At 46.2% G+C, this 12,581-nt stretch overlaps 1 protein-coding gene across 4 annotated transcripts in view; it reads left to right on the top strand.

Annotated features, from left to right (window-relative positions):
* Window positions 1–11,284, top strand: part of Calcoco2 (calcium binding and coiled-coil domain 2) — a 20,763-nt gene extending 9,479 nt beyond the window's left edge. For 2 of the 4 annotated variants that reach the window (XM_055620452.1, XM_055620451.1), the window contains exons 5-12: window positions 239–364; window positions 2,198–2,286; window positions 2,458–2,527; window positions 3,316–3,438; window positions 3,798–3,896; window positions 6,160–6,255; window positions 7,768–7,873; window positions 10,780–11,284. In XM_055620452.1, the coding sequence (XP_055476427.1) occupies window positions 239–364; window positions 2,198–2,286; window positions 2,458–2,527; window positions 3,316–3,438; window positions 3,798–3,896; window positions 6,160–6,255; window positions 7,768–7,873; window positions 10,780–11,147 (1,077 nt within the window). In that variant the 3' untranslated portion in view covers window positions 11,148–11,284. Of the gene's footprint in view, window positions 1–238; window positions 365–2,197; window positions 2,287–2,457; window positions 2,528–3,315; window positions 3,439–3,797; window positions 3,897–6,159; window positions 6,256–7,767; window positions 7,874–10,090; window positions 10,123–10,779 lie in introns of all 4 variants that reach the window. The other 2 variants (XM_055620453.1, XM_055620454.1) reach the window with 2 other exon arrangements.
* Window positions 11,285–12,581: the final 1,297 nt, after the last annotated feature.

Genomic DNA, 12,581 nt, shown 5'->3' with positions numbered 1-12,581 from the left:
AAGGCACGTGTGCCAGCCTCCAGGAGATGCTCTCCGAGGCACAGACCGAGCTCCAGAAAAAGCAGGTAGATGGATGCTGGTCACAGGTGAACTTGGACCACATACATAGGTCAGGATGGAACTGTCTCTGACCCAGTGTTTGTGGCTTGTGACCTGTGGCCTTCCTTTACACCCGTGGTTCTTAACCTTCCTAATGAATGCTGCGGCCCTTTTGACACAGCTGTGTGTTCTGTTCCAGGAGAGGGTGGAAGAGATTGAGCAGCTCAATGAGGAACTCTACCAAGAAAACCAGACACTGAAAGGCACTTGTGCCAGCCTTCAGGAGATGCTCTCTGAGGCGCAGGCTGAGCTCCAGAAAAAGCAGGTAGGGGGATGCTGGTCACAGGTGAACTTGGACCACGTAGGTCAGGATGGCTTGTGGCTTGTGACCTGTGGCCTTCCTTTACACCGGTGGTTCTCAACCTTCCTAATGAATGCTGTGGCCCGTTTGACACAGGGCTGTTGTGGTGACCCCCAACCATGAACCCATTGTCATTGCTGCTTCATAACTGTAATTTTGCTCCTGTTACTGTAACGTAAAGGTTTGTGGTGATAAACCCTTGCCAAAGGGGTTGTAACTCACAGGTTGAACAGCTGCTTTACACCCCGTCTGGGGGAAAAAAAACCTGCCCCTTTTTTAATTTTGTGTTTGGGTCTGGCCTCAAACTCATCTGCCTGCCTCTGCTTCTGAAGTCCTGGGACTAAAGGTACGCAGCCATCACCTGGCATAGCTGCCAATTTTTTTTTTTTCTCTTAGAGACAGGGTTTTCCTGTGTAGCCCTGGCTGTCCTGGACTCATGTTGTGTAGACTATGCCTGCCTCACAGCGATGCACCTGCCTCTGCCTCCCAGAGTTCTGAATTACAGGCCTGTGTGTGCCACCACGGCCTAGCTCAGCTGCCAATTCTTAATTACAGGTGGCTCCTACCAAATTATGGGACACTACTAAAGGGTGGCTGAGCTTTTGTCCTCAGGAAAATGCCTGCTGTGTCCCAGGCACTCAATAGATATTTTTACAGTGGATTAATGGATAAATGCTCTGGTTCTTGTTTCTGGTTTTTCAAGACTGAGGTCTTTAAGTGGGGACCTTAATATGTAGCTGAGTCTGGCCTTAAAACTCAGCATTCTCCAGCTTCAGCTTCTCATGCTGGAATTACAGACGTGTGCCACCACCATACCCGGTGGCATGCTTTATTTTTTTTTGACAGGCTCATCTCACTATGCAGCTCTGGCTGGAGCTTGCTATGTAAGTGGCCTTGAACTAACTTAACTGCACATCCAGTGACCTCCATCGCTGAGTGTGATAAAAGCCATCAGCCACCACACCTAGCTGGAGTTGCAATTTTTTTTTTTTTAAGTGTGTTGGCAAACTGCCAGCACTTTAAGGCGGAGGCAGGCAGATCTCAGCTGGAGGCAGACCTGTTCATTCTTCATTTCAAATGTATGTGCGTTTGCTTGTACATTTGCAAAGAAACGATAAGGAATCTGATCCCTGAAATTAGACTCCTTTGTGGGTGTTGGGAACTGAACAAATATCCTCTGCAACAGCAAGTGCCTTACATGTCTTTGGATTTGGAAGGAATAGGCTGGACTAACTGCACATCCAGTGACCTCCTAGGAATAGGCTATAGCCCAGTAGCAGAGTGCTTGCCTGGCGCCCGTTGAAGCCCTGCAAAAGCAACCAACGGATGTATGTATGGAAAGAATATCTTTAAAACAAATAAAGTAGTGCGGAGTCACCTTACTGACGTCACTCCCCGCTGCTGTGATAGAGCACGGCCACCAAGGGCAGCAAGGCGAGGAAGGGAGGCTTTATTCTGCTGTACAGTTCCAAGGGGTGAATCCACCATGGTGGGAGCCTCTTGGCAGCGAGCTTCAGGAATGGGTGGCAGGAGCGGGAGGGTAAGATGTGATCAGTGGGAACTGAAAGCAGGGCAGGGCTGCCAACTCTTCAGGCCCCGCCCCCAGCGCGGCGATTGGCTGCCGCACCTTGTGGCCTCCATAGCGCCAACTGCTGGGGACAGCGTGTTAATGCCTGAAGCTGGGAAGGACATTCCTCAGGAAAACCAACCTCCCCAGGGCTCAGTAAACGTTTTTTCTCTCTGCCTAACATACTAAAACTTTTTTTATTTAAATGATCTCTCTGTGTTTCACTCCAGGAGGCGTTGCAGGCCTTGGATTGCTCCTATAAGAGCTTAGAACAAGATGTGGAAGAGCAGAAGGTCTGCTGGGAGAATGAGCTGCTCCAGTGAGTGTGCCTCCTCTCTTTTAAAGAGTGAAAGGAAAAATAAATTAAAAAAAAAAATGAATTCCTCTGTAGGGGGTAATTAACTGTAGATGTGGGCCAGGCCAGTCTTAAGTCAGTTACATCCTGGAATGATCTGGAATCAGTAAACAGTCATCTCTTCCGCTTCCACAGACTGAAAGAATACAACCAGAAGATAGCCTCAGAAAAGGAGACTATCGAGCTCCAAGTGGAGAAGCTTCAGGTAGGTGGCCCTCAGCTTTTGGCAAAGGGTTTTGTTTTGTTTTTTTGTTTTGTTTTTTAGCTCTGCCCTCCAGTCAGCAGCCCAGAAAGATGCAATTTGTTGCAGTGGGGGCAGGACAGCTCTCCAGCTCTTGACAGGGGAAGAATTCTTGACAGTGGTGGAGGAGGTGTATAGCAGAGCAAGCTGCTCACCCCACAGCACCCAGGAAAGAAGCAGGCGCCAGCTTTTCCCATCTATTCTACCCAGGTCACTCAAGAAAGGCCTTTTTTTTTTCCTCTTTATTATCCTCCTTAGAAATGTCTGCAGGTGCAAAGTGTGTGTGCTTGCTTGTCTCCTGGGCGTTTCCCAGTCTGATAAAATTGATTGACAAGACAGTTTTCCAAACATGATCCTGCATGGGTAATAACAGTAATGTTCCACAAGGAAATTAATGTGAATTCATATACATTGAGCTAACTTTAAGGATGATCACCCATAATAATGATTTTCACTTGTCATGAATTTTTTTTTAAACAAAATCTTTCTCAAGTGTGGAATGTGAAGCAGACCTGATCTGTATTTAGGTAGAAAGACAAACTCTCACGATTCGTTGACTAGGTTCGTTGACTGTTGCTCATTAAATGAGTCAGATCTTGGGCTGTAAGTCTGGGCAGCCATGGGGTGCAGTTCTGAGGGCTCTTTGTAAGTGGGCATGGCTAGGGAAGGTTTTTTTTTTTTTTTTGTTCTTGTCTAATTAGAATCTAATGGCCCTCTGTGCCTTCCTGTTGAATTTACTGTTTTCGCCTTAGACCCAGCTGTCAAGTAAAGACAGTGAACTGGAGAAGCTTGCTCAGCACGACAAAGAAAGGACAAGGCAGTTGGAATGGTTCAAACAAGTTAACTGGGAGTACCGTACCCAAATAACTGAACAGGTAGACCTGAACAGGAAACACTTTACACCTTTCTTTAGTGGCTCTGGGAAAAGTTTCAGAAGAAGCCTTTGTTTCCACTGCTACCTGCTGAGATTCGGCCTCTCATCAAACTGTGTCCCTGGCCGGCCTGGAGCTCATTTTGTCTCTGCCTCTATAATTCTGGGAGCTGCAACAGCTCACACAGCCCAAAGAAGCCGCTTCCTATGAGGTTATATCATGGGTTTATTCAACTATTAAATGACTTAAGCTATGCCTCTTCATCCTGCCTGCTCAGCAGTTCAGCAGGCGTGCTGTGCTCAGGGCTGTGTGCGCACGTGAGTCTGTTCCCAGCATTGGTACTAAAGTCTGTTTCTGTGCAGAGGAAGAAGCTTGAGCGGATCCAGGAAAGGATGAAGGAGGAAGAAACTGCCTCGAGGAAGAAAGACGAGCTCCTGAGGAAGAAAGAAGAGCACCTCCAGGCATGTCAACCATTGTTGCGTGGTTGCGTGAACGGGCACCTAAGAACATGAGGGTCTACTTCCAGGAGACAGAAAGGATAAGGCGTTAGAACAGCAGTTGCCTGGGAGTGTTGTTTACTTTCTGTCTAGAATGACACTGAATCTGCCATTTAAAAGATGTTTCAGGGGCAGATATGGGGAATGACCACCACAGACTAGCGGACAGATACATCCGTCCTTGGGCTTAGGAGCCACACCAAATAACCCCTGCTCACTGCAGAGTTATGTGAGAAACAAATTAATAAGTATAAAGGGCCATAAAACAGGAAATTATAACACCCAGAGCCAATTTTGGTGTAATTGATGTTAGCAGTTACCCTGGTTGTGAATCATTCTGAGAAGTAAATTAGGTAGCAATGCAGCCCTAACTAATTAACTAGTAATTTCCTGTAATAAGTTGTTTTAAAAGACCCTCATGATGCTGACAGGTACCTGAAAGCTTGTGTATCCTGAATGGATGGGAAAATGTGAGGATTCTGATGTCTGAGGGTGTCTACAGACTGTCTCATTGGAGCCAGTTCACGCTTGGTCATCATCTTTGGTCAGTTTTTGAGAATTATGTGTTTGTCAGCTTTACCCTACAGTGTCTCCTCCAGGTCTGGATGGAGGCATGAGCAGTGGCAATTCAAGGTCCTCTTTACCTGCATGGCTTTGAAGCCACCCCACATCGTATATGATAAACCAGGGTTTGCCTAAGGACAGCTCTCTGGTTCAGCCCATAGGTGGGGCTTTGAGAAATTGAATTACATACCAACCTTTACAATTGAGCCCACAGACTTATGAGCTGAGTGGTTAGACAGCTCACAAGTTCCCTGGCTAGTTCACTGGCTGTTTGTGTCATTGGGTGAGTGAGGGCCAGTCTTGGTGCTAAACATCTTCCCCTGAGCCTCTTCCATTCATTCACCTCCTTCGTTTATTCACTTCTTTCCTGTTCTGCTGGGAAAACGTGAGTTTTTGAGTATGGAAAAGATAAAAATCTCATTAGTCTTCGCTTTCCTCAGGATCTTTCAAAACCCAAGGACTCTTGGCTTTTTTTTTTTTTTTTTTTCTTGCAAGCTGTTCAAGCCTCTACCTCTGAACTCCTTCCCATGCAAAAGCCCTCTGACTTCAGGGACTGTGTCTTGTACCTCAGGAGCCTAAGAACAAGGAGAGAACCACGGAGGAGGAGTTAGTGCGAGAGGTGGACCGGTTAAAGGCCAAGGTAGAGGCTGGCAGAGCCTGTTACTTAGAGAAGTACAAAGAGTGTCAGCGACTCCACAAACAGCTCAGGCAACTCAGGGCTGCTGCAATGGTAGGTGGCAGAGTTGAAGGGCCCAGGAAAGTAAGGGGTGTGAGAGCCCAGGAAATGTACGCCTTTGTTAAGAGCCTTTCTGTTCCTAAAGAATAGAATGCCCAGCCTGGGCATGGGGAAGGTCCCTGGGAATTAGGCCCAGCCCGTTCATGGATGTCAGAGAAAGCATTGACATGATGGGGGGGGGAGGTTCAGTGCAGACTCAAGAGTCCTTTCTTATTTCTGCCTTTTGAGGAAGCAAAGCAGGAGCAGAAGAGCCAGCAGGAGCCGGTGGGGATGGGGAGCGAGAAGCCTGTCAACAGCACTGTCATCGGGTAGTCTTCTCTCGATTACCTCAGGGTCGGCTAGAAGCGCACAGCAGTTTGGGCACCAGCATTCAAATAAAAGAAAAAAAATCGGCAAAAACCCCAAAAACTAATAGGATTAGCTAAAGTGTGTGTGTGAGAGCGATATGAATGTATGTACAAACAAGGAACAGTAGCTCCTGAAGCATGAACCCTGTCCTCCTGGGAGGCTTCGAAGCCCAGTCTGTGCCCTGTGGAACTTGAGACAGTATTCCTGTGCTCACACTGGGAGAGAGTCCTCCCAAGCAAGCCAGGCCTCAACAGAGCAAGTTGTCTCTCCAGAGCTAACATCCTGTCCCGGCTGGGTAGGATTATAAGGTTCTCAGTCACCTTTACCTCTGCTATGTCTGTAGCTCTTCCTTGAGCTCCCCCTGCCTCTCTTTAGGCTCTTAACCTGCCCTGGTGAGAACACACTGACCTTGTCCTGTCTGCTCGAGCTTTTCAGCATTTGGCTAAGCCCCCAGCTCCCTCCTCCAGACTTCCTTCTCCCCAGCCTCAGTCCTCCCTTCGGGAGCCAGCCCCTCTGCAGGCTCTTACCCTGCTCCGTTGCATTATAAGATCCTAATTCCGATGTCTTTATGGATGACAGGATGAGGTGTCTGACCTAAAAAGAAGGCTACATCGCTGCAAGATGGACAATCAGGTTCTCTGCAAAGAGAAAGAGAAACTGGAAAAAGGAATCTCTGTAAGTGCAAAAGAAGGAAGAAAATCCTGAGTAGCTCATGTTGGGAGGGTAAGGCACAATTAACTCAAGTTGGAGGCCATCCTGGCCTTACAGCATGAGCTCCAGGCCAATCCTGGGGTACAGAATAAGGTGTGTCTTGTAGAAACAGCAGGTTAGCTCAAAATGTATGACAGGAAAGTAGGAAGTTGAAGGGCCCTTTCCCAGTGAAGCAGTTAGCTTTGTGGTGTTTTGAAAGAGGGCTTCCATATGTACGTAGGCCATCCTGTCCTTGAACCTTGAACTGGAAGCAATCCTCTAGTCTCTGCCTCCCAAATGCTGGGATTACAAGCATTACAAACCCTCTCTGTTCTGCTTAGTTGCCATGACAGTGGTCATCTCACAGGAAGTAGCCATGGCAGGCATGCCTAATCAGTGCTAAACGTTCATTTCCTTACCCATACACTCTTATCTGGATATGTCAAACACTGGCTTACTGACTGCCTTACTGGTTGGAGATGGTGGCGGCAAATGAGATGTTGCACCTTAACCCATCTCATGGCCAGCATCAAAGAGCAGGTGTCCAAGCCAGTAAATGTTCTTGCTACTTCTAGATTGACACTGCCCTTCTTCCTGTAAGCCTCCTAAGCTATGTCCCAAGTGTTCTTTTCAGACAGCAAAGTGTACACTGCATTAGTTTTTTTTGTTTTTTGTTTGTTTGTTTGTTTGTTTGTTTGTTTCTTTGTTTTTTTCTGAGACAGTCTTACTGTACCATAGGTTGGAAGTTCTGGCCATGTGCACTTGTGCTGTCATTAAACACCAGCAATAAACCCCCTTAAATTTCTGATATGGGTTTTATTGTTTGCTGGTGTGTTTGGAGGTCACAGGAAGCCTTCTGTCTCTTGCCATCTTGGGATAGATGGAGGCAGGGGCAGGTTGTCTTATACAATTCCCAGCACCAGGAGAGAGGGCCGATTTGTCGAGAACTGTGATAAACAAAAGGCCTGGCATGGCATCTTGTACTCTTAGCACTTGGGCTAGTGCGAGCAAGAGGAGCAGAATTTTCGTTTCTAATTACATAGCTTCTCTTCTCTATGTGTGGGTGTGCACCTGTGAGTGTAGAGGCCAGAGGCGTCAGATCTCCTGGACCTGAAAATCAAAGGGCAGTATAAACTTTCACTTTTTTCTTGACAACTCATTATTTAGACCATGCTGACCTCAGATCTGACTGACCCTGCCTCCTGGGACTGAAAGCTCTGTACCATCATGCCTGGCCAGCAATACAAGCTCTTAACCACTAAGCCAGCCACAAGAACCATGTAGGAACAACTCCATAGAGTTGTCCTCTAACCTCCATATTCATAGCCACTTGCATACCCCACCCCCATCATACACAGAAAATATGTGCTTAAGACTTGTGGGACATCAGTTGTCGTTTTACCAACGCCACTGTTCACTGGGAACTGTCTAGTGGGCATCTGCCTAGTTCCTATAGCTCTTTGTTGCTATCTTTCAACATAAATCTTTTGTCCTTAGAACCTAGAAAGGGAGAAGAGTAAACTGAGCTTACTGATTCGGCAACCTTCAGTCCAAGGAGCTGCTGAAAACAATTCAGGCCTTTTCTATGGAGACCCATATATTGGTAAGACAACTTTACCGTTGCAGACAGAAAGTGTATGTGGCTGTAACTACTCTTTGGGTTCTACTTTCTTTCACCCTTCTCTAAAAAGGAAAGAGGAAAGACATCCCTGAATAAAGTCAGGTTCTCCTCAGACTACTTCCTGTTGGTTAAGGGTGTTGAGTTCCTTGGCAAGTCTGATTTTTCCCTGTGAAAGATGTACCTGATTTCTCCGACTACTTGATAAGCTGCAACCAACAACCCCTCCAGGCCCTAGCATTTTATATAACCTTTGAAAAGTTCCCCAGAATTCCAGACGTCATAACCGGCAGCTGGCAAAATGACCCCTCTGCTAGAGCAGGAGGCAAATGATATTCGGCTGCAGCAAAGCGGCCCCACACCTCCACATCAGGGATTAAAGCGAAAACATTCTTAGAATATTTGTGTTTTCAAAGAAACGAAAACTCAAATTCTCACAACAGGAAGTCCCTCTTGCCAACATCCGGGTCGGTCCCACACTAATGTGTGTGTGATGCTAATTGAAGCTAGCATTGTTAAGACCTGCTGAACAGAAGCTGAGGAGCCAGTGGAAAGAAAGATTGCCAGGAAAGAAGTGTTAATTGAGAGATAAATCTGAATTCAGGAGACACAAATCAGATCATTTGCCTGGAGGTAGCAGGCACAAATTGAGTCCATGGCTGTCTTCCAAATATAAATCAGAAATGTCTTTGTGTAAAAAATACATGCAAAGCAGAGGATGCTGATTAAGCTATGGGAATGCTGTGGGCAGGTTACTCCTCCCAGAAACCCCTAGTTGCAGCAGGCCCCTGATGGCCCAGCTGAGAGTTAAGAGGAGTGTGTCCCACAGAGCCCTGGTGGGACAGGTCACAGGAGTGAGTTGCTTCCTCAGGGGTGTGAAGTAACTGGCCCCTTCCAAACATGAGGCTGGCCCTGTTGAATGGTTTAAAGCAATAAAATTTTCTTCAGTTATAACCAGATCTTTTCAAGAGACAAGTCAGATTTCGGACTTTATTTTAAGCACTTGTATATTCTTTGTTATGTTCTTCCAGCATGGGCTCATCAGAAAGGAATAAATGGAACCCTAAGGTTAGGGGTGGCCCAGTGGAGAAAGTTCTTGCTTTGAAAAGTTGGAAGACCAGAGTTCAGATTTCCCCAACACCCAGGTGAAATTGTGACACAATGTCACATACCTGTAACTCCAGCACTGTTGGTGGATAACAGACCAGAACACGCCAGAGGCTTGCTGGCCAGCCATCCAAGCTCCTCAGTGGGCCCAGGTTCAATGAGAACAAGAGAACAGCTGGGGTTACAGATCAGAGCACTTGCTTAGCATGAAAATCCAGGGACTAAGGGCCAGGAGAAAGGCAAGGTGGCAGGCAATGAAGGAAGGCTCTGCCCTTTGGCCTCCATACATGCATATGTCAACAATTGTAGGCTTGGAAGACTGAGGCAGGAGGGTTGCCTAACTACAGAATGAGATCCTGTCAAACTCTGCTCTTTCCCCGAATAGACCTCAGGCTGAGGGATGGGGGATGGATGGTGGAGGAACCAGCCAGCCGGATGCAGTAATGATATGTTGACGCTTCCCACTGCTCAGGGCTGCATAGGATCTTAGTGACCACTGAGATGGTTTCCCCCAACTCTTGGGGAAGGGGCTGAGTGAGTCAGGTGTTCTCTGAGTGTGAGTCATCAGAGCTGAAGAAACCTTCATCCCAGTGTTTCCACATAGGAGACAGGACAGGAATCTCATGGCCTAGCTTGTCTGGGCAAATGAGACCCTGCCTTAGGGGAAGCAGACTAGGAACGACACCTAAGGTACTTTCTCTTGTGTTTCTTGATGGTTTCTGTGCAGCTCTGGCTCTGGAACTCTAGACCCGGAGCTCGGAACTTAGATCCACCTGCTTCCAGAGTTCTTGGATTAGCGTTGTGTGCCGCCTCCTCCCAGCTGAGGTTATACTTTGACCTCCCTGTGTTTGCCATGGCCCATGTGCCTGCACACACAGACACACACACACAATGGAAAAGGAACAGATTCTGACAAAATAGAGGCCAGCAGCCTTTAGTGCTGACCCTCCAAAGGCCCTGCATAGCTGCATGGTGAAAGAAGGAATGAATGATGGTGGTTACAACACATCTATTTATTAATTACATCTCAGCTGGTGTGTGGGCATGTTAGTTTTTTTTTTTTTTCATTAAGTGGAATCCTTTTTATTCCCTTAGAAGATCGTCGCAAACAAAACCTTTACTGCCTGGTACGTATTTGCTTCTTGAGAGTATATACGAACAGTATGAAATCCCCGTTCCTGCTCTAAATAATGAAAGATCAGTTCATTTTGATAGCTGCAGGGGTTAGCTGCCCCAGTCTGTCCTGGGCTCAGGGTTAGGGTAGATAAGGAGAAGTGGCTTTCTATCAGCATTGGCCTGGGCAGCCAACCAAGCAAGGCCTGGTAGGGCCAACTGTGTTGTCTGCTTTGACAGTAAGTCCTGGGGTGAGCTGGCCCCAGGGATTCTCTCCATATGTGAATAAGCACCTTTCATGTGCTGATGATGCTAGACACTGAGATGTCTGAGGCAAAGCTCAGGCTGGTCCTGACCTTTCTCAGCTTGCCTTTTAGGGTGTGAAGGACTCTATCTAATCTTGGAGCAACAGCAAAGGCAAGCTGGAGTTTTGAACTGTCCATTTTGTGTTAAGGCCTTCCCAGTGACAAAGAGGCAGAGCCAACCACCACTGCTTCCCAGCCCATCACCCTGTGGGTCTAAGCTGCGCCAGTTTCAGTGCCTGGGATGGAGGTTCTGCTGAGTCACAGCTGACCGACATCAACCTATCCCAAAATAAAGCAGGGAACTCAGATTCAAAGATATATGAGCTTCCAAAAGAAGCTTTTGCTTTTGTTTTTTTGTTTTGACAGAAAATGTAGCCATGATTACAGCCCTGGAAAAAAAGGTAGAAGCTACAACCTCCCAATTAAGGCTGAAAGCAATCACTGACACCCTGGCACGCCAACTATGGAGACTTTCAAGATGCGTGTTTTTTCACTTGAGAAAGCCCGTACTTGATGCTGGAGAATTGAGTTCAAAGCTACTCTCAGGGAAAATGGGGGAGGGGTCAGGGAAAAGGGGTTATTTCTATCTAGATGCTTCTAATTTGGCATTTTCTGTTCCTTCCTATGCACAAAAAATGTATTATGTCACACAGCTTGGTCTGGAAAGAAGCAACCCTGTTGTAACAAAGTGCTCAGACCATGGGCCTAAGCCACTGCTTCCTGTCCTAAAGTAGTCACTAAGAGACTTAGTGACTAATTTAGGAACTGTTAAGAAGTATCTGAGCTTGCAACTTTCATAGTTGTGTATGATTGTAAGAATGAGACTATTGTTAATCTTCTTAATATTTAAAATAAACTACTTTTTAAATGATGTGGGTTTTGGTTTTCAGGACACTGTTACTCTGTATGTAGCCCTGGCTGTCTTGGAACAGAACCACCTGCCTCTGCTGGGATTAAATTTGTGAGCCAACTCAGTCCTTCCTGGAGAAATGGAGGGAGCAGCTATTAGCAGCCATGTTGGCAGCTCCTGACCATCTTAAACTCCAGCTCCTGGAGATCTGACCTCTGCTCTGACCCTCTTCTGACCTCTGTGGGCTTGTGCTCACAGAGACACACATGAATAATAAAAGTTGAAGGGGGCTGGTAATATCTCAGTGGGTAAAGACGATGTCAGGCTGGTGACCTGAGTTCTATGCCATGGAGCCTACATGGTGGAAGGAACAGATGAATGTACATCTCTCTAAATAGTATTTTTTTTGTTAACTTAAAAAGAATGAAGACATTCTGATTATGGTCCTTGTCCTTAAGTTTGTGCATTAAGCAAAAGGCTCTGGGAACATAGCTTCCTCCAGCCATCCCCCTCACTTGCCTTCTGTCACCTGGAGGCAATGAGTAGTCTTTCCTTCTTGCTGTGACTTTAAAGGATTAGACAGTGACAATCAGGGACCCAGTGCCCTCTTCTGGCATGTGTGCATGTCGACAACTACGTTTTTAAAAATGCGTTAAAGTTCAGAAAGGCACGCTCTTAATAGTTGAGGTAGGCATATGTGGTTCTTTTAAGATTTTTATAAGATTACCTTTTGTAAGATAATTGATTCTTTGTAACCACAAATTGCAGCCTGCCAGTAAAAAGAAATTGAGAGATTTATCTTACTTGCTTACACTTTGTTAATCTATAACAAGTTGCTTAGTAACAAGTGTATGTGGGTTCTTGAATAATTTGTTTTTTCGAAACAGGGTTTCTCTCTGTGTAGCTCTTGGCTCCCCTGAACTCACTTTGTAGGCCAGGCTAGCCTCCCAGAGTGCTGGAATTACAGGCATGGGCCACTTTACCCAGCTCTCAATATTTTTTACATTTGTTTCTCATAATACATACAATGTTTGATCATGTGAGGGTATTGGAATGTGTTTTTCTACATAGACTCATTGTAATCTTTCACTTAAAGAAAGCTAGGATGTAACCACATTGTGAGTTCTGCTTGAAAGATTTTGCTGGGATGTATAAACTGGGAGAAAAAAAAAAGTTTTGCTCCGTCCAAAAAGTGTGTGTATATATGTAAAGAGGTTAAAGCTTGTAGCTTTGCATCCAATGAATGTGTATATATTTGTATGTATGTGTGTGTGTGAGAAGCTTGTTGGAACTTGACCATTGGCTTGCTTTGGGGGGG

The sequence above is a fragment of the Psammomys obesus genome, unplaced genomic scaffold, assembly GCF_907164565.1.
Source record: "Psammomys obesus unplaced genomic scaffold, mPsaObe1.curated_primary_1811, whole genome shotgun sequence".
Lineage (NCBI taxonomy): Eukaryota > Metazoa > Chordata > Mammalia > Rodentia > Muridae > Psammomys > Psammomys obesus.
The sequence above is the reverse complement of the archived record's forward strand: the minus strand, read 5'-3'. Positions and strand labels throughout refer to the sequence as shown.